Below are 20,376 nucleotides of genomic sequence, written 5' to 3'. Positions count from 1 at the left end.
TTTGATTTGAAATTAAAAACGAATTGATGAAATAAAAACACAATTCTTATTTATTTATATTTAATAGTTATTTTCTAAGGTTCAACAATTTATATACAATTCAATTTTGTCCGATTCTTATGTACAAATTAAAAATCAAAGTATACCTCACAATACGGAGCTTTGTGAGATGTTTGGTATTAACACCTTTATTAAAAATAATGTATATTAATAACAATAGATAATTACATAGCACTAGTACGAAAATTTAGTCAGATTTAATAAAAGTTTATGGCGCCTCACTCTCTTAAGTTGACTAGATTTTGATTGATTTATTGAGAACTTGAGCGCTTATTACGTTACCTATCCAAAGTATTTGTTTATTAAAATTCTTATAAACTATACACTTTAAACTAATTTGAACTAACTCACACGGAATGTGTATGAAATACTAAGCTTTTTTACATTCTTGAACTTACAATTCAACTGATTGTAGACATTACAAAACATTTGGTTTGAAACCACGTGTTGTAAGTACAATACTCTGCTACTAAACTGTTACCATTTTACACATCAAATCTAGAATTAATATTATATTTATAACTGTATTTTAGATCCAAGATTATATCGTAACAAAATAATAGCAAAATATGTTTTTTATAGATTCATTAAAATTCATCATTGTAGACATTGCTACGAAACGTAGCCTTTAACTACATCACAAATGACTCTTGGGTCTACGGCGTAGCTGTGCGTAGATTAAGCCGGCTGGCTTATCGATAGGTTGGTAGATGTGGTGTCGTGGGTCTCCTTTCGTCACGTTAGCAGGGAATTTGGACATGTCTATATTTAGATAATGCTTGTTTGGCATCGTCATTTTGATCCACGAAATCTGTGAACAATATTTTTACATAAATATATATTGGCGTATCTTTTGTCCATGTAAAAAAATATCGATAGATTGTAATGGCCTTTCTGAGGACTATGATTTAGTACGCTATCAGTGTCTTATTTATTGAAATTACATAATTTGTACTGGTATCATAGGCCGACTAATATAGAATTGATAAATTCGCCAAAGTGATATCATATCTTGTGTACACACAACAATCAATAGTTATAATAGTTAAGACAATTATCGCTTCAAACAAGCACACGTTCAGCAAATTATTGTCATATAAACAATAGTGATCCTTATAATAACTTATCGCTGCACGCGGTCGTCCTATATACTTGTACATAGTATATGTTATTATATTACACTCGGTACAATAACATTTCATTGAGATAGCCTCGGTCGGTACATGACCACTTGATTAGTAAACAAACAGAACTAATTAAGGACAAGTAACACCCGAAAATATCATGATGCTTATATCAATCGCTCGAATTGATAAACATGTTTTTAAACGAGAGTACAAACTGTTTTATTACATTAATTACTATTATTATGTAAAAACTTCGTGTAAAGAATAAAGTGCTCTATGATACTAAAATATATTCGCAAAAGATTCATCAAACACTATAAATGCAATAGAACATTTAATATAGTAATAATAAACATTATGGAGATGGAAAACATTGTGAGGAAACCTGCATAGAAGTATCTTCGTAGAAATTTAAAGACGTGTGTAAAGTCAACCGCCCCACAAGAGTTTTACTAAGGCCTAATCAACCCTAATGTGGTAATTGGTAATTTGCTAATTATGAGCTGTCTGTCGTAGTTAAAAAATCCAGGTACCAACCTCTGAAACTTTTTCTAAAACCATCTTCTCTGCTTGGTACAAGGTGTGCTGGACGGAGGGGGAGTAGACGCCGGTGTCGGGAGGGCCGGCGAACTTCTCCAAGATGGCGTCCTTCACAGTGAGCCACGCGTTGTCGAAATCCGCTGTCCGCATACTGTCGTACGTCCATTCCGCCTCCACCACCGTACTAAAGGAAAAATATATCATTGAATATACTGTGTCTTCTTATAATTTATAACTTTATAAATTATTTTAACCTATCTGGTAGTAATATTTTTATAATACCTGAATATTCTTTCAGCAGCATCCGCAAGGGTTGTGTACTCGTCTTGAACGAAATCTACGAAAGCGGATTGTGTCGTTTTCAACACTCTTAATCCACTCAATCCCGACTTAACAACTACTGCGTCTGTAAATAAAATACATATTAAAGATAACTACACATCTAAACTGAAGATAATAAGTAAACAAAAAATATTTCTCATAAAAAAGTAAGTCAAGAAGCAAACTTTTAGAAATATTATGTTAGTTAATTTATCTAACTCAATTCATTTACTTTAATTTTCCGCCTACGGGACCAATTTCAAACTAGAGCTTTTTACTGTTTATACTTTTCTTTAAGTTTTAAGAAAAATTATCTTTGGCTTCTTACGGGGAATAAAGTAATAATATCTTTTTCAAGGGTTATTTTAATATTTTCTTACCGTGTCTAACTTGGGAAACTTCACACCACCTCGTGGCGGCGGGTGAGAAGATGAAGGCGTGATTGTGTGGCGCGCCCGCCTGCAATCGCTCCCACGGGTACTCTACCACACGACACTTTGCCTCACCGACTTGCTTGTATGTATACAGGAAATGGTTCACAACAACTGCGCCGAACTCTTCAGGTGTCTTTACACCGTGCTTTTTCGCCAGCAAATAGACGGTGTTCTTCTGCGAGTCTGTGGCGACCACGTCTTTGTTGTCGCCGATCACGTAGGGTGATTCGCTGGTCAGCTTCAACTCAGTGGACACGTCGTACTCCCGGATAGCGTGGTATTCGCCATCGCGGTACACGTGTAAAAGCTTGACGCAGCTTTTACCGTAACCGTGGTCGCTAAGCTCGAAGCGGCCGCCCGTGTCGGCGGCGGCCGTAGGCGCGGCGCGGGCGCTGCTAGCAGTTGCGACGGCTGCGACGCCTTCGCCCCCACTCGTGTTGGAGGGTTTCGCATAGATTCTATATGAAAAACAACAAAATTAGTACTTATATTTTGATCAAGAACTTCGATTCGTGTGTAGAAAGCAGCTATAATTTAGAAAGCTGTTTGGACGTTATTGTACCTGTTGGTGCTAGTCCACGGCATTTCGAACAGTTTACTTTATTTTGAGTGTGTGCAAGAAACAACGACGGCTCATGTAGGCCAGACCCGAGTGACTGCGATAAGGACCGGCCAGCCCCTCATATATAAGAGTAACCCGTGACCCGCGTTATCGCTGACGAGCACGCGCCCAGTGGGAACTCAATAGTAACATGTCTATATTTGATATTTACTGTGACGTAAGGCTGATAACATCCAAAAAGACCTGTACATGACAACGGCTCGTTCTAAGGTACAACACAGAGCTATACAAAATTACACGTGACTTCATAGAACTTCTACATCACAGTTCAACTTCAATAGCAACAGAGACTATTCGTTTCATCCAGGTTATAGGACCTTGACCACGCGTTATATATGACCATATCTAACTTTCAATGTAACCTAAAAGTTAAGGTTACGATAATGTTACCTAAATTAGTCTTAGAAAGTTTGTAATAAGCTTGTAGCCTTATTGGCCATCGTAGTAATTCATATGTTATACCGCTTGTAACTTTGTCCGTATAAGACAATTATTATTTTTATGAAAATTACTTAAACAATACGTGAGGGAGTATTTAGAAATTGTCAGATAAAATAAAATATCGTACATTCAATTTCAAAATTAATACATAGGTTTTGCGACACGTTTTCAATTATTCTCACAAACTTGTAAAATTTAATTTCGTTATTATTATGACTAGAGATAACCAAACATATAATTATTAGAAACTGAGCATATCTAATTTAATAATGGATAACTGTTGCGAGAATTTTAAAGTTTTTTCCTCAATAAATGATCTGTTAGATAACAGTAAGAATACACAATGCTGTATTAGTCCCATCATTTGACAGGACCACATAAGATTTCGCTCTCTTATGTTAGATAGGTTACTCTTTCTCTGACTTAAGCGTAAGTTCCCACTGCTAATACCCATAAAAATAAATTATAATGTTCATCTTTTCATAGACAATTATAGGGATGCCAACATGTTCTGTAGGTGATGTCAATGGAAACCCACGTTATTATGAACATTGTGAAGAATATTACGCAACAATCACCAAGAAAAGCCGTTGATAATAAAAATCTTCTGTAGAATGGATGGAAAGGTGTAAGGCTCCTCTTATTAAGAAAGGGTGTAAATATTTAACACCTTCACGGGATTACGGACGATGCGGCGAGTAAAACCCCAATATAAGCATGTAAACACTTTTATATATAAGGAATTAGATTGATTTAGCCTTCGTCTATACAGATAAAATAAATTGTGAGCTTTTGTTTATTTGTCAAATATAATCTCTTTTATCATCTGCGGAGTCAAGGCCTGGTGTTAGCATATAACGTAAAGAGGCGATATGCTGATCGTCTGAGGCACGCGTCACTTGTGCCACATAATTAACTTCCTTTATCGACAGTTCAACGTATGGATTCAAAGTACATAACGTATAAGAGAAATTATATTTGTAGATGTCAATTTAATTGTTGAGGGCATCATTAATTACGTTATGTTTTAATTTCTGTGCTTTAGCTATAGATTCTTATCATTCACCAATTCACCCAATTTAAAAAATAAAAAAAGATTGCCTTTAAAGTTCTTTGAATCTTTTAAAATTACAGTCTTCATATATGTTCCAAAAAAGTATAAGGTGAAGGTGAAAATCAGATGACAAGCTGCTGCATGTTTATTAAATTTTGCGTTTCTCATTGAGTGAATTCCAACTAGGAACTTAAGTGGTCATACACAGACAATGTTATGAAGTCGTTCTGCGTTGGACCGGTTGCGTTTTAACGCTGAATATTATTGCATGACCAATATAGTGATAAGTTAACTTAAAAAATTAAAAACATAACAATCGAAAAACAACATGCAGTGACGAAGATCACCCTTGACCCCAGCGTTTCAATCGCAAAGACAAATAAGGTCACAATTTATCATAACGAAAACAAACATACTGATAAAATATCACGAGATCTCCATACATGCTACCGTCCAAACTTTATGATGGCTCAAAATTTCACACGAGACACTACGCAATCCATTATGTTAGATATCAGTGAAACGTATTATGACGTACCAAACGCTAGTAGCTAATCACAAGTCACCCTAAAGTTTGAATCTTATAATACTTATACTTTTTATTCATAATATTTATTTTGATTACCATATGATGTACACTTATTTATTATTTCTAATTGTAACCATCCTTGGATAATCTTATAAAATTGCATATTAGAAACCTAATTAGTACAGTATAATGAAGACGTTACAGGAAAGAGATGATTATATAATATACCCACATAATTTATTTATGATGATGAAATATTTAGACGTACTAAAATAAACATATACACAACAATTTAAGCTTCGCAACATTGCATTGCGGACATGAAATCCGTAATGTTTTGGCATGTGTCGCTGGCCAATTAGGAACAAGCAATAATATGTTAACTCGCTTGACATCAATTAAATCGTTTTTTTTTTTCTAATTGAGTAAACGTACGAATCATGATATTGATTGTCACCGGCCACAAACAGCGTCAATATTATAAGTATTAGCGTATCACGATTTTTAAAAGATCGTTACGTAATTTTTGCTTTTTAAATTAAGAACATTCATATCAGTTAACTAACGAAATTATTTACTATCTGTTTTTAATATATAATTCCAATATTGATTTTTATTACTCTTGTAATTTATTTTTAACTCTTTTAATATATTTTACACTGTACATCATATTTAAAATAAGTGCTGCGCATATTTTATAGATGCATCGTAACATTTTACGCGTTTCATTTTTATTTAGGCCAATTCCAATCTGTCAGAAATCGGTACGTGAGTGAGACTTAAAGAATTTACTTCAATCAAATTAAGGTATTGAAGGTACAATAATTGAAATAAAGATGATAATTGGATTGACAAACGAAAAAGTAGGTAAAAGTTATTCATAAGTAGTTCCAAGCATTCCTGACAATTTTTAATTGTTAACAAGAATTATTGTAGTCTTAATGCCTTAATTCGACCGGAGTGTAATTTTTTCATCATGCTACCCTTTGCGTCGCACACATCGCGCAAGTGTGAGTGAGGCAAATGAGAAAGCAAGACTTGATCGAGCTTTGCTTGCGAAATCACGTAATAACATCGGGCGGCGGCGTTGAGGCGGGCGACTCGTTTGAGAGATTGCATATGATCATATCGACATCGATATCACAAATGTTGTCAGACACTACCAGCGATATTTAAAATCACGTTATTATTGACCGGAGAATATAACATAGTTTATGTTCAAGCACACATTTTTACTTTTTTTTATAACGTAAATATTGACCATTGGATTTGAAAATCGTTGTTAAAACCTACCTTGCCCATATGGAAGGAACGGGTCATTGAAAAGGTCTATAATACGTAGTCGAATAAACTGTCAAGCGGGCAACTACCGAACTTAAAGCAGTTTTATCTAGATTTCAACCAATCTGTTAGAGTGGAATGGTGATAAATGTCGACAAATACTTTTACGCAGTTCCTGTAGCTTCACTATAGGTGACGCGTTTTGGGAATGAGAGCTGCGCCGTGCGCAGGCGCGAAGGGCGGGCGGCGGGCGGCGTGACGCGGCGCGCTCAGCTGACGGCGTGCGCGTGACGCGACGCCGTCGTCGCCGTCGCCGCGCAGCCACGGTGCACGTCCCAGACGGTCCGCGCTCCGACCCACATGCCACGCGAACCCTATCCGTGCTAAATACTTTCGTACACCGTGTTGTGTAAAGAACATTACCCATGATGGTCCGCAGGAATGGTCGCTACACCGTCAGTCTCCGCGGCTTCCGGGACTTTGCCTTCGGGAATAAGCCGCCCGATGACGGTGAGTACTTTGATAATATTCTACCGCAGCGATCCTAACCTCAAATAGTTTAAATACCGGTAAGCATTGCAATGTTCGTGGACGCTTTTGACGTATTATTTGAAATATCGTAAAATTCGATATTCGGAATGCCGCAGTCGCTCGCAGTCGCAACGGTTATAGCTGCAGGATATTGCGTGCGTGAAAACATCGTTTATATGAATCACTGTGTTTTTGAATTTTAACAAATGATTCACTATTGATTTTGTTTGTATTTAATACGTTGTAAACAAAAGTTTTTACTGTAATAACTGTTTTGTAGAGAGATGCTACACTTTTTTCGATATTGGTTCGTCTACCTAGCATATCTCAAACATAAAATATTTACATATTTATAAGTGAAAAGCCTTAATTTTCAAAATTTTCTCTACTATGATAATAAGCGTTTACAAAAGTATATACATAAAGATATTCTAGGTTATTATGAATAAGAAAATGATTTTATAAATATACTTAACCGGTTACATTGTCTAAATTGTACGCCTTTGCGGGCATAAAATATTCCAATGGTAGGGATTTATGTCATTCATTGTTGTTGCGCAATCCGTTGAACTCTTAACAAGGAATAAAGACCGTCAAAAGGCATTTAGCGAACCTTTTGTATCGGCTTCTATTATCAAAAGTATTTTTTTTTTAATTTAACTGCCCGTGAAAAATCGTGAATTGTTACATCACATATTTGTCTATAACTAATAATAAACTATAATTTTGCGTTACAAATGATATGAAAGCTAATAAAAAATAAGCTAACATGACATTTTTAAACGATGGGGTCCACTAGTAACTAAAATAAGAAGAAGAAGAAGAAGCTAACATGATCTATGGCACTATAATTTCTACCTTTGCTTTCCCAAGTAAAAAACAAACATATTTTCTGTGGCTTTATGTGTAATGCATCACTTAACACCGCCGCCACCTAACGAGTACCACTAGACATACATATTTATAGCGCAAGTCATTGAGCACGTACGTTAAATTCAAACCTTCTCCAAAATAAAATTTATATGTGAGACAATTTATATTTTATAATGTCACTGAACAATTCATATAAAAATGTTTTTTTAAGATATGAAAATTATTTTAGGAAGTTATAAATGTCGTAAAACTTAGGCCTCAGTATGAGTTACTAAGTTTTATATTTATATATCTTTATTTGGAATATTAATATTTCTTTGTACATCTTACAGAAAAACAAGAAGAGAAGCCTGAAGAAGATTTATCTAATCATGAAGACATTTTTCTAAAAAGTATAATTGAAAGCCCTGACTTTGCGAGAAAATATGTAAGTCGTCATTTTTCTACTTCTTTGCTTAAATTCGATCTAAATAAAAGTATTTTATTTATCTAATTAAACACGCATTACGATAACGATTAAGTATTTATACCAAATAAAATACCGAATCGTAAACTAAATTTTCACAATACAACCCTTTTATGAAGTCTAACTGTAATAGAATGCTTTAGTAGATAAACGTGTACCTAACTTTAAAGACAAGGCGTAACTTTAACACAATCCTCAAAATGTGTGGCCACTAATAAATGTCCCAAAATTCATTTCGGGATACTTCAGAACGTTTTCAACTTTCCCTAAGTAAAACCTCGCTCTTCACATTTTTTTATAGTTTAAGGTGGCAAACGAGCACACAGACGCCTGAATTCGCTAAAATAACGAAATGACCGCTGCCCATAGACATTCGTATTTGTAGACAGAAGAGGGGATGCACAGAATGAGAATATTTCCCCATCCTATGCGTCCCCTTCCACGTCAACGCCAATTCTACCTCCCTTTCCCATCCTAGTCCGTCGCTCGTGCCACGTTTAGCTACGTAAATTTTACTCGTTTGTGTATTTTCTTTTACAAAATGATTTCTTCATATTTTACCACAATCGCATCTCCTTTCTTCATCTACTTCTTATTAGGACTATAAAAAAAGAAACGCTACTTTTCATGCTTGTAGTATCTATGACGTTTTTACTTTATCTGTACCTTTTTTTGAAAGCTAAGTAGCTGACAGCAACTGCCAACCACTTTGACGTGAAAACAGGTTTACAATTTGATAATTTTGTTTGAAAATTCGATCTTATTGGACACAGATAATGTTTGAAATGAAATGGCAATTCGACAATTCTTATTACTTTATGACTAATAAGAAAACCGTTAATGTGAAATCGAGTAGGATGGGTGTGTTCATTCCTTTTTAGTAATTAAACATTTTTGTTTATAAATCTAAAATTTAATTCATAATATTACTGGTGTCACGTAAGTATTTAAAATGTTACGCGTATTTATGTGTGGAACTGTTAATTTATTTTATTATAATCTCCCTTTTAATTCAAAAAATGTTAAAAACAAGTGCCACGCCTAAAGCCAGTTTTTGTTATTGGTAGCGTCATTGTGTATTGAATTATCAAGCATACTATTTATTTTGCAGTCCGTAGATTCTGAAGAGGACTTAATAATAAAGCCCGTCTCCTTGGATAACGTAAACATAATACGTTCGTTGAGTGAATATCGAGGCAATAACATACGAACTATTGAGCAAGCAGAACTTGCTATATTGTTATCCCGAGTGCACTTTAAAGTATGTATTTAGTATTTACTTATATACAGTTTTAAAGACTTAAAATGTGTGCATTGAATAGCTAAAAATTTCTCCTTAATAAATCACGATGGCAACCATTGTTTTGTAACAAAGGCTCTGTGACAAAAACATATTAAAAATTTTAGTGCAGCCTTAATATCTTTAGCTTGGCACTGTGAGACAATATAACATAAAACTTTTGTTCATATATCATTAGTGAATGTAAATATTAATTATTGTCCATTTTCAGGCCCTTATAGATGCTCATGATCAAATTGGAGCAATTTGGCTGGAGAGAGGCTCAGGTATAGATGAGAAAGCTATTGATAAAGACAAAAGCAGTGAAACCACAGACAACACTGATAAAGGACTTGATCTTGATTTGAACGGAGACATGCCTGTGGAAACTATTAAAGTGGTAGGACTTAGAAAAGTGCCTGGTCAGCCTCTAGGATTAACTGTAAGTTGTGAATTTACTATTAATTTATTTTAAAAAGGTTTTGTGTAATGAAATATCCACCAGCTTATTTTAAAATATGTTTTAATCACTTTTCTGTGTTATTAAATGAATAAAAAGTAAAATGGGTTTAATATAGGTTCTAATGTAATAGTAACAAAATATATCAAGCACCATCTGTATATCTCACCAGTATTTAAATTGGCATACTAATTTATTAAGAAAGCCATTGCCACTTTACCATTATTGTCTCAATTGAATGAACAATTAGGTAATTGATGAGCAATTTAACTGGGAGAACCAATTGCTATAAAAGACTTGCATATGGTTTCACAATTTAAGAATAAGCCGTATTTTGACATGTCTTTGCTATCTTAATTCTTACTATGTTACTAATATTATAAATTTGAATGTTTAGATGGATGTTAGTTTGAAGGTATCTCTAGAACTGCTGAATGGATATCATTGTTATTTGGCATACATATAAAACAGTCTGGGAGAACACAAAGGCTACTAATTATATTTTTTTTAATAAGTAATTGTTGACTAGTAGAGACAAAGTTATTTGAATGTAGTTGTATTAAAAACCCTTCATTATTTCAGGTCACCACTGATGAACATGGGCAGCTTATAGTAGCTAGAATATTAGCGGGCAGTGCTGCAGCTAAACAAGCACTTCTTTCTGTAGGAGATGTGCTGTTGGAAGTTGACGGTGTACATATTGACTCTGAGGATCAGCTAAAAGAAGCAGTGTCTAAGCCCAATGATAGAGTCACCTTAAAAGTGGGACCAAATCTGAAGGAGAAGAGTGGACAGTTGTCAAATAAACTTAGTGTAAGTGTGTTTACTATTTTCTATCATTTATTCTAGGAGGCTCTTCAGATATTAATTCACTTTTTATTTTTTTTGTACCTGTGTCACTACTTAGTAAAATTTAATTTTTAGTTGAATCTTGACAAGTCCAAGGAAAAGCTACATTTTTGTAGAGGTTTTTCTCTAACCCGAGTTTCATGTTGATGGTGGTCATTCATTGGGACTGGACAATGTCTCGGTTATAGAGGTTCCTAGATTATCCTGGTTCAACTATACTAGACAAAAAAAATATCTGTTTATTTTCAGTGTTATATGAGAGCTCTCTTTGATTATGATCCAAAAGAAGACACATTACTTCCGTGTAAGGAAATTGGATTGCCATTCAACAAAGGAGATATTTTGCAGGTAAATATTTGTTATTGGATTATATTAAATTATTATTATTATAAAATAAACATTAGAGTGTCAATTTCTATTAATCTTTATTTTAAAACTTCAATGTGTCAAGGTTTCAGATAGAAAAGACCCAAATTGGTGGCAAGCAAGTCATGTTGAAAACACAGATGTAGTGGGTCTCATACCTTCGCCTGAGTTAGAAGAGAGACGGAAAGCGTATGTTCCACCTGAAGCAGACTTTGTACACAAAATAAGCATCTGTGGTGCGCGGGTAATTCATTTTAATTATGTTTGTTTTGCTTTGTAATAAATTAAAATAATTAAAACTACCAAAATTCTAAAAAAAAAGTAATTTGACTAAGTTAAATATTGTAACTGCTAATGTTACTCTATGTTAGATTAAAAAAATATTAAATTTTGAAACACATTAAATTGTATAAATAACAATCTTAGTGTCGTTACTTTTTATAAATATTAAAATATATATATTTTTGTATACATTGCCAACCCACACTGGGCCAGCGTGGTTGACTATGGCCTAATCACCCTTAACTTAGGGTAGGCTCCGAGCCCCTCGGTGGGGACATATAATGAGCTGATGATGATACATTATACAAACCACGTACATACTTGACAGATATCAAAGAAAAAAAAGAAATTCGTGTACGAGTCCCGGTCGAGCGTGCAGCTGGAGGGCGCGGAGCTGGCGCTGTACGAGGAGGTGGCGCGCACGCCGCCCTTCCTGCGGCGCGTGCTGGCGCTCGTCGGCACCAAGGGCGTGGGTCGCCGTACTCTCAAGAACCGCATGATACAGGAACACCCCGACAGATTCGGTGCTGTCGTGCCGCGTATGTATACTTACAATATTTAAAATATCTCTAAACATATAAGCCGAACGAGAAAGTCCTACAAACTATTTGTTTTATATAGCCAATAGTTAAACGGCTGAGTTTATCCCATAGCAAAGCTTTTGATAGTTTATACCCTTAACCTAACTATGTGAATGAAGCCTACTTCTTGAATTAAATGAACACTCTTGTATGTATGTACATTATATTGTGATATCCTCTAACTTATCACATCGAATATTCCTTGGCGGTATTTCCAAACCGCTACGACTTAGGGTACTTCAAGAAGCGAGCTTATCACCACCTCAAAGGCCGGCAACGCATCTGCGGTTCCTCTGGTATTGCTGATGTCCATAGGCTTCGTTGAAAACTTTGTTGTTCCCGCTGCTCGTTTGCTCCCTTCTGTTATAAAAAAAAATCGACCCATTATAAAGTGTGAAAATATTCAATTCGCATTCTTTCTTATAGTCTTTTCTGTAAGCCTGGGTTAGATTTTTAGTTCATTCCTTTTTTTACATTGTTATTTTGAAAATTAACTTCTGCTTGTTATATGAATTTAATAGTTGTTTATTTATCTACATCCAGATACGTCTCGTCCACCGCGACCTCTAGAAGAGAACGGTCTGTCGTACTGGTTCGTGTCTCGCGAGGAGATGGAGCGGGACGCGCACGCCGGCCGCTTCTTGGAGTACGGCGAGCACAATGGACATCTTTATGGAACACATCTTGACTCCATCAGAGCTGTTATTAAAGAGGGTAGGTTTGTAAATATTCTATTCCAAATTCCAACATAATACAATCCGATCAATTGTGGACACACTAAGTTAACTCCCGTGTACATTTCTTGCAATCTTTCTCTTGGTTACATAGTTTTTCATTTGGTCTCCTAGTTTTTCGTACAGTTAATTTTAGCTGGTTGAATTTTAAAGCCTCATACAACTTGTAGGTAAGATGTGCGTGTTGGATTGCGCGCCGCAGTCGTTAAAGCTGCTGCACAACAGCAGTGAATTCCTGCCGTATGTGGTGCTGGTGGGCGCACCCGGCATCGACCAGCTACGTAACCTTACATACGCCTCCAATAGAAACCTCACGGTAAGCATAGCTACATAACACTTTTAGATGTCATTTTAAAAGTGTATACTAGATAGGACACATGCGTATTTGTTATACATACATACATACGAATATGTTATTTTTCTATTTATACGTATGTCGATATGTCACTAATCTCTTAAATGGATAGGCGATTACTTGCAAATGACAGGATTTATTTTGTGCCGATTTAAACGCGCCTGTTAATGTTACATGACAGGTAAACTTATATATATTGTTTGTTGGAATCCACGCCTCCGCTACAAATTGCTACCATCAGTGGTAAAATGGCGAAAATCAAATAGGCACAAAGTACCACCCTTTCTAGCCTGTCCATTTATAGAGATCAGTATGTTATGTATATGCATAAACATGCGCGTAGTTGTAGATTTTTTTATTATTTTTAACTAGTCGTTAGTATAGTTTCAAGTTTTTCTGATGAAATCCTGCAGCGGCTACCTAAGTAATGCAGGTTATAAAATGTTGTCATTGTTTATCATAGTAGTATTATCCCCCTTTACTCTTAGCCCATAAAGTTTTGTATTAGAAACAATTTTCGTAGATATGATATTAGTTTATATTGTATCTTGAAGATATAGTATGTGCATGTTGATGTATGTATGTGCATGTCCGCTGTAGTTCGACAGGCAGAGCTCGATACGCTACAGCTCGCGGCGCGCGCGCACGCTCGAGTCCCTCGCCTCACTATACGAGGTAAGTCCACACATACTAGCTCTCACCCGCGACTCCGTTCGCGCGTTATAAGAAAAAACTTAGTAGTCTATGTGTTCTTCCAGATTATGCTCTACATCTATGCCGAATTTTAACGCCATCCAAAACTATTTGTACGCATAGATTTGTGTAAAAATCATATAATGACAAAACAATTTCACGTTTTTATGATGAACTATTTTTATCACTTGACAGATAGATTTTTTAATCTTTGGATTCACATATATTTGTAATGCAGGAGGAAGATATGAAGCAAACGTTAGAGGAGAGTGCTCGCATCCAGCGAACTTACGAGAAGTACATAGATCTTGTGATAATCAACAACAATAATGACACCACATACTCTAAAATAAAGGACGCCCTACACTCGCTGTCCACGGACCACCAATGGGTGCCTGTCAGCTGGATTTATTAGAATTTTTAAGCATTATTAGAATCTATTTTAAGCAACCATGGTCTTCCCAGCTAAATTCGCACGTTGGACCTAATAGCAGCCTTATAGCTTACAAAATTAAAAAAATACATTAAGTAAAAAATTTAACTTTTTAACTAATTCGTACCAATTAATTATACTTAAACAAAATACTTCTGAGTCTTTTTTAATAAAAGTTTAAAACAGTTACAGTGTTAATCAAAATCGAAAGTAAATGTAATTCAGGATCTTGAGTTTTTCCGAATTTATCAATCATTTTTAAGTTGTTTCAAAATTAAATGTTTTTTATTACCATGAGTTTCTGCTGCTTAAACACTTGTATAAAAACATACCGTCATTCATATCTATATATGAAGTGTGTCGTCAACTTTGACGTCTAATCGAGAGTCGATATTCTAAATATCATATTGAATCGTAATTCACAAAACTAACGAAGTTTTCCTCAACAAAATGCCTTAGGAGTTTTTGTTCTTACTTTTGTGCTCCAGATTAGATGTCAATCTCTTTGAAAGACCATAGACAAAAATATATTTTTTGTACAGATGCTTGGGCAGTGGAAGTGATTACAATAAATAATAATGTATAAGAATAATTATAACAAAAGCAATAGTTATTAATAAGGAACAATGATATTTTTGGTAAGGATATTTTTTCAATCGAATTTAAGATACGGTCATCACAAATTTATCACAGCTTTAGATATAGAATTAAATTATATATTGTATCTTTTTATACCATGGTTGCATTGAATTTTATTACTTAATGCAAGACTTTAATGCAGATGTCGTCAAACCTAATAGCCGGACAGACCAACCAGTTTGGCGGATATTTGGGTAGAAAAGCCGAACACCCTACATGCGACCGTCAGTCGATTCTCTTCGCCTGCGCTCAGCAATCAAAAATCCTACCTATGTCCGGCTTTATCCATACGCCTGGCAATGCTATATGCAGACATGTAGACATTGTAAAATAATATAAGATGGTTTTGTACCAAGCCATTGTAGTACTGAGCAATATTGTAAATCATTCCATTGATATTATGATTTGTATTGTTTACAAAACTGTTACCACTGGCTTTGCCTTTTTCAAACCATAAAATTATTATAACATTGCTTATTAAATGGTTTTGAATGTATTCAACATTAACATGTTCAAAATTTAACATCCCACCAAAAAAAAAATATAAAAAAACTTAGCTGTAAGATTTTTGTGTCATTACAATTATGCTAATTAAAATTTAAGGTACACAGGCCTAAATAATTAGCGTGTAATACTTTTTAAACTTAATCTAGCTTAAGAAAAGCATGCATTTAAACAATTAATTAAGCGAGCACTTCTAAGTAAAAATAATCGAAGATCCGTTTTCACTAAATAAAATGTTTAGTTACAAACAAAACACAAATATCAAGTGTCTTATAATATTTTTAATATGAGTTATGAAACAATATAATTTACGTGTTAAGATTTTCTAAACGAAAGTCGTTGTGCAAGTCACGTACATTTAGTGAAGTGTTAGTGCTGGTTTAATAAAATTTATAATAAAGCGCACGAAGCAACGCAATCACATGTATTTTTATATTTATAGTCAAATATATTCGTATATTATACATTAATTTACTTTATTAAATATTCAATTACATATTTACATTATAATATTGTTTTTCAATATATAGCAATTATTTTTTTTAAAGTAATGGCAGCATTATTTTATAAGCCTGAAAATGCCACAACAAAATGTTTTGATCTTAGTTATATGTTGGAGGTATGAATATAAATAGTTGTATGAGTTGTGTGTATTAAATATATGTAGTTTTATTTGCGAAATTTTAGCTTGTATTTAGCAAAGTATCTCACATTCCGTCCATTTTGTTTCGTTTGTTAAGCTAAAAAGTCTATTGTACGATTATTTCAATATATGCATTAAGCAACGTCAATGTTTTATTTTTATTTTCGAACCTTTCATCGCTTTTTTTAATTAATTTCCGCTTTCCGGTTTTATAAATAAAAGTTTATTTGCTTCTGCACAAGAATTTAATTCAGTATTTTCACATCTCTCGACGTGTTTCTTATCCTTCAATTAAACCATAACAGTAGAACATGGTCATTGATTATTAGGTTGACGATTTGTCTTGTAATGGCGAACAGAATTCTTGAATATATTGGGATCTATATGGTTTAGTCCAGTTTCAGACCCATTGGCATTTGTACTGTCAGACTCTTTCTCCAGTAGGTGAGGCGCCAATAATAAAAAAAGTTGCTAAAATAAAAAACGGATAGTCCGTTAAATATAATTTCAAGTAGAGAAATCTGGTTTTGATGACGGTTTGCTTTTTTACCTCCGCCCAAGGAATAAGTGGCAAATTCGTGAAAGCGGCTTGCCAGCCCGGCAGGCCGAGGTGCACTAAGGACATCCTGAAGTAATATGTAAAGGAGTCCGCCAGCCAGCCCCAGGCTCCTTCGCGAGTAGCCAACCAAATAGACCAGGAACCGTTTGTACAAATAAGGCAAACCTGTAAAGCAATATAGATGAACCTATATAGATTTAAGATTTTATTATGCGGCGCTATATTACTACGCGCGTTATATTACTACGTGCGGAAAAAAAAATATACTTAACTTAATAGTACTCAGCTATAAGACTAAAGGTAACACGATTTGAGAAATATTTTAGATTCATAATATGAAAGAAACGCTAACCTTTCCGATATTCCTACAGGTATCTAGTTCAAAGACCTTGCTTTTTGGATTAAGTACTGGTCGTGGCCCAGAACTATTCCGGGTCATCGAGAAGTCCAAAAGATCTTTCAAGCCGGCGGACAAACATAGTTCGCTTAATGAATTGACTCTTATAGCCCCAACTTGCAAAACTTCATCAGCTGTTAAAAACGCAATACAGTAAAAAACATGATTCAACAAAAGAATCCTCAATATATTTAAGAAATTCAAGACAAATGGACTACATTTCTATATTACTTGCAGTGTTATCATGGCACTGCAAATCGTAACTTGCATATTCATAATTTTAAATGTAGGATAAGGTCCAATGTGATGTCCACGTTTCGACGAATGGTTTCTATAAGCTTTCTATTAGCAGTAACGACGAAGTGGAAATGGCGTATTGATATAAAATAACATTGTTCGTAGAAGTGGAGTCGCGCGTGGCTAGTCTCTGTTAGCTCTCGTGGAAAGACTTTCTCATCCTCGGTCTATACATACTAGGATAGTGAAAACCCAGAAGGCTTCACGCTATACTTGCCCGAATATTTAAAATTCCATGTCAATAAAAATCCGTCACTAGAAGCATAAAAATTGCGTAAATCATCCGGTAAAATAGTTGAATGCCTTTGCTCCCAGTTGGAAATAGCTATGCGATCACAGGGCGGTCGTCGCTCTACTACAACGTTTGATATACGGGGATCTGACTCTAAAAGCAAAAAATAATTTATGAATGTAAAGTTTGCTGAATCTAATAAGAATTAGCACAACCTAGCAATAAGTTAATAAAACATGCATTAAAATTGGAGTTCCTTTTTTGCTAATTTATGAAAAAAGCAACACTCAATAAGCAGGGAAATAGAATGCCAACACCAGCAGTAACTGTCAAAGAATGATAAGAATGTGTCAAAACGTTGTTTTCTCAATTTATCAACACATGTTTTCTTAACCTAAGTTTCTCAAATTTGAGTATAGATAACAAAGATTATCCATTTCTATACGAATCTTTTGTCTATAATGGTGAAAAGATGACAAATGTTGCTCCAGGTGTTTGTGCTATTAAGGCAGAATTCATAATTCAAAGACCCGATAAATGCAACAATGTTCAAGAATCTGAAACATCCTTAAAAAGAAAGTTAGATAGCGAAAACGGTTACAAAGAAGAAAAAATTAAACATGAAGAACCGCCCTACAAAAATAAAAAGAGAGGTCAGAATAAAGCAAGACCTAAGACATTCAAAGATGAAATACAAAATAAACCTTGCCCTAGAATATTAGACGTAAGTACAAGCGACGAAGAAAAAAAATGTCAATTTACCAACTGCAAATACATTCACAACGCTTTAGACTATTTAAAAGTTAAGCCTCCAGATATAGGAGAAAAATGTCGATTATTTGATATTCGAGGGAGGTGTCCGAGAGGAATAGCATGCCGCTTTGGCTCATGTCACATCACGCCTGAAGGCTTTAATATAACTGATAACAGTAAAATTAAAGAATGGAAGGATGATACCAAAAACACACTGCAAAATTCAATTCAGATACAGTTGCAAAAGAAAAAATATGATTTTAGTCTAGCTGAAAATATTGTTAAAAGTTTTATTAAAAATACACAAAAAATCGACCCTACAAATGATAACAAACATGACAACAGTGGCACAATAACCAATGAAGATTTAATAAAACTAAATTTCCGTGAGAAAAAGAAAATAGATTGGCGCGATAAGTTGTATCTTAGCCCTCTCACAACAGTGGGAAATCTTCCTTTTAGAAGAATATGTAAAGATTTTGGTGTTGATATTACATGTGGAGAAATGGCCCTCTGTGAACCATTATTAAAAGGTTTAAAACAGGAATGGGCCTTAGTGAAAAGGCATGAATGTGAGGACCTATTTGGTGCTCAAATTTGTGGAACCAATGCATACATCATCACCAAGGTTGCACAATTATTACAAGAAAATACAGAACTTGATTTTATTGATCTAAATTTAGGATGTCCTATAGATTTAATCTATAAGAAAGGTGGTGGTTGTGGTATGATGCATAGACTACCTGGTTTAGAGGCATCTATCAAATCTGCTTCAAAACTATTAGATATACCCTTCACTGCCAAAATAAGAACTGGAGTGTACCAAGATAAAAAAATTGCCCATACTATTATCCCTAAAATGTTTGAATGGGGAGTATCACTTGTAACTTTGCATGGTAGGTCACGAGAGGCTAGATATACTAGATCAGCGGACTGGGAGTATATAGAAACCTGTGCAAAAGCTGTAACACCAAACCCTGTCTTTGGTAATGGTGATATATTAAGTTATGAGGACTATATTCAAAAAAGAGAAGTAGCACCATCAACACAAGGTGTCATGATTGGTCGCGGTGCACTTATTAAACCTTGGATATTTACAGAAATTAAGGAGCAAAAAATTTGGGATATCAGTAGTAAAGAAAGATTTGAAATCATTAAAAAATTTACTAACTATGGACTTGAACATTGGGGCTCTGACACACAGGGGATTGAAAATACGCGCAGATTTTTATTAGAATGGTTATCATTCCTGTACAGATATGTACCAGTAGGTTTATTAGAAAGACCACCACAAAAAATTAATGAAAGGCCACCAACATATATAGGCAGAGATGATTTAGAGACTCTAATGGCTTCAAGTAATTGTAGTGATTGGGTAAAAATTAGTGAAATGTTTTTAGGTCCAGTACCTGATGGTTTTGTGTTTTTACCTAAACATAAAGCCAACTCCTATTAATAATGTACATTAGAATATACTAACCAAGGACTCTTGTAACACCCAGTGTGATATTTTCATAAAATGAGTCTTCTGATACTAAATCTACAGAAAAACTCATGATAGTCAACAAATTGAATGTCTAAAATAAGCAACATAAAATGCCATAGCAACTATATGGAAATGTCAAATAAAGGTTGTTTACTGTGTTTACATTATTATTTCATTGTCATACCATTTCATTTCAGTTAAAAAATATAGAAGTAAAAATATTAAAAAACATGTTTGGTTAATAAAAGACGTGGCTATACATTTTTATCTCGAATGAAACCGATTAATTTGAATCTTTCTAAAATCACGTAGCATTCACCTATACAAAGAATATATCTTGTGTTTTTACAACACCTTTCCAAACTTACACATATATCTTTTGTAAATATTTATCCTTTTTTACTGATACTTACCCATTGACATAGACCATTAGACTAAAAGCCACAGAGATTCTTGTATAAATTAATTTAAAGGTAATAAAATCAATGGAATTAAAAAAGTATTTTAATGTAATAAACTTTACAATCCAAATTGCTCATAGTCACTTTAATGTAT

At 34.4% G+C, this 20,376-nt stretch overlaps 4 protein-coding genes across 4 annotated transcripts; 2 read left to right on the top strand and 2 right to left on the bottom strand.

Annotated features, from left to right (window-relative positions):
• Positions 1-36: 36 nt before the first annotated feature.
• Uro (Urate oxidase) lies at positions 37-3,156 on the bottom strand. The gene is made up of 5 exons (XM_013325971.1): positions 3,045-3,156; positions 2,429-2,940; positions 2,010-2,133; positions 1,725-1,911; positions 37-871 (listed from the first exon to the last, which is right to left on the bottom strand). The coding sequence occupies exons 1-5, from the start codon at positions 3,065-3,067 to the stop codon at positions 698-700; spliced, it is 1,020 nt and encodes a 339-aa protein (XP_013181425.1). The 5' UTR covers positions 3,068-3,156; the 3' UTR covers positions 37-697.
• A 3,567-nt stretch (positions 3,157-6,723) lies between these two features.
• Positions 6,724-14,757, top strand: vari (MAGUK p55 subfamily member vari). Its single transcript, XM_013325733.1, has 12 exons — positions 6,724-6,919; positions 8,146-8,240; positions 9,391-9,540; positions 9,791-10,000; positions 10,601-10,831; positions 11,117-11,215; positions 11,319-11,477; positions 11,844-12,054; positions 12,640-12,810; positions 13,001-13,146; positions 13,786-13,860; positions 14,117-14,757. The coding sequence occupies exons 1-12, from the start codon at positions 6,835-6,837 to the stop codon at positions 14,291-14,293; spliced, it is 1,809 nt and encodes a 602-aa protein (XP_013181187.1). The 5' UTR covers positions 6,724-6,834; the 3' UTR covers positions 14,294-14,757.
• Positions 14,758-15,098: 341 nt separating this feature from the next.
• LOC106127605 (uncharacterized) lies at positions 15,099-20,258 on the bottom strand. The gene is made up of 5 exons (XM_013325736.1): positions 19,816-20,258; positions 17,568-17,735; positions 17,009-17,187; positions 16,648-16,821; positions 15,099-16,568 (listed from the first exon to the last, which is right to left on the bottom strand). Exons 1-5 carry the CDS (start codon positions 19,889-19,891, stop codon positions 16,413-16,415), a joined length of 753 nt encoding a protein of 250 aa, XP_013181190.1. The 5' UTR covers positions 19,892-20,258; the 3' UTR covers positions 15,099-16,412.
• Dus3 (Dihydrouridine synthase 3) lies at positions 17,895-19,880 on the top strand. The gene has a single exon (XM_013325734.1). The coding sequence runs from the start codon at positions 18,055-18,057 to the stop codon at positions 19,789-19,791; it is 1,737 nt and encodes a 578-aa protein (XP_013181188.1). The 5' UTR covers positions 17,895-18,054; the 3' UTR covers positions 19,792-19,880.
• Positions 20,259-20,376: the final 118 nt, after the last annotated feature.

The sequence above is a fragment of the Papilio xuthus genome, unplaced genomic scaffold (genome assembly GCF_000836235.2).
Source record: "Papilio xuthus unplaced genomic scaffold, Pxut_1.1 DF824655.1, whole genome shotgun sequence".
NCBI lineage: Eukaryota > Metazoa > Arthropoda > Insecta > Lepidoptera > Papilionidae > Papilio > Papilio xuthus.
The sequence above is the reverse complement of the archived record's forward strand: the minus strand, read 5'-3'. Positions and strand labels throughout refer to the sequence as shown.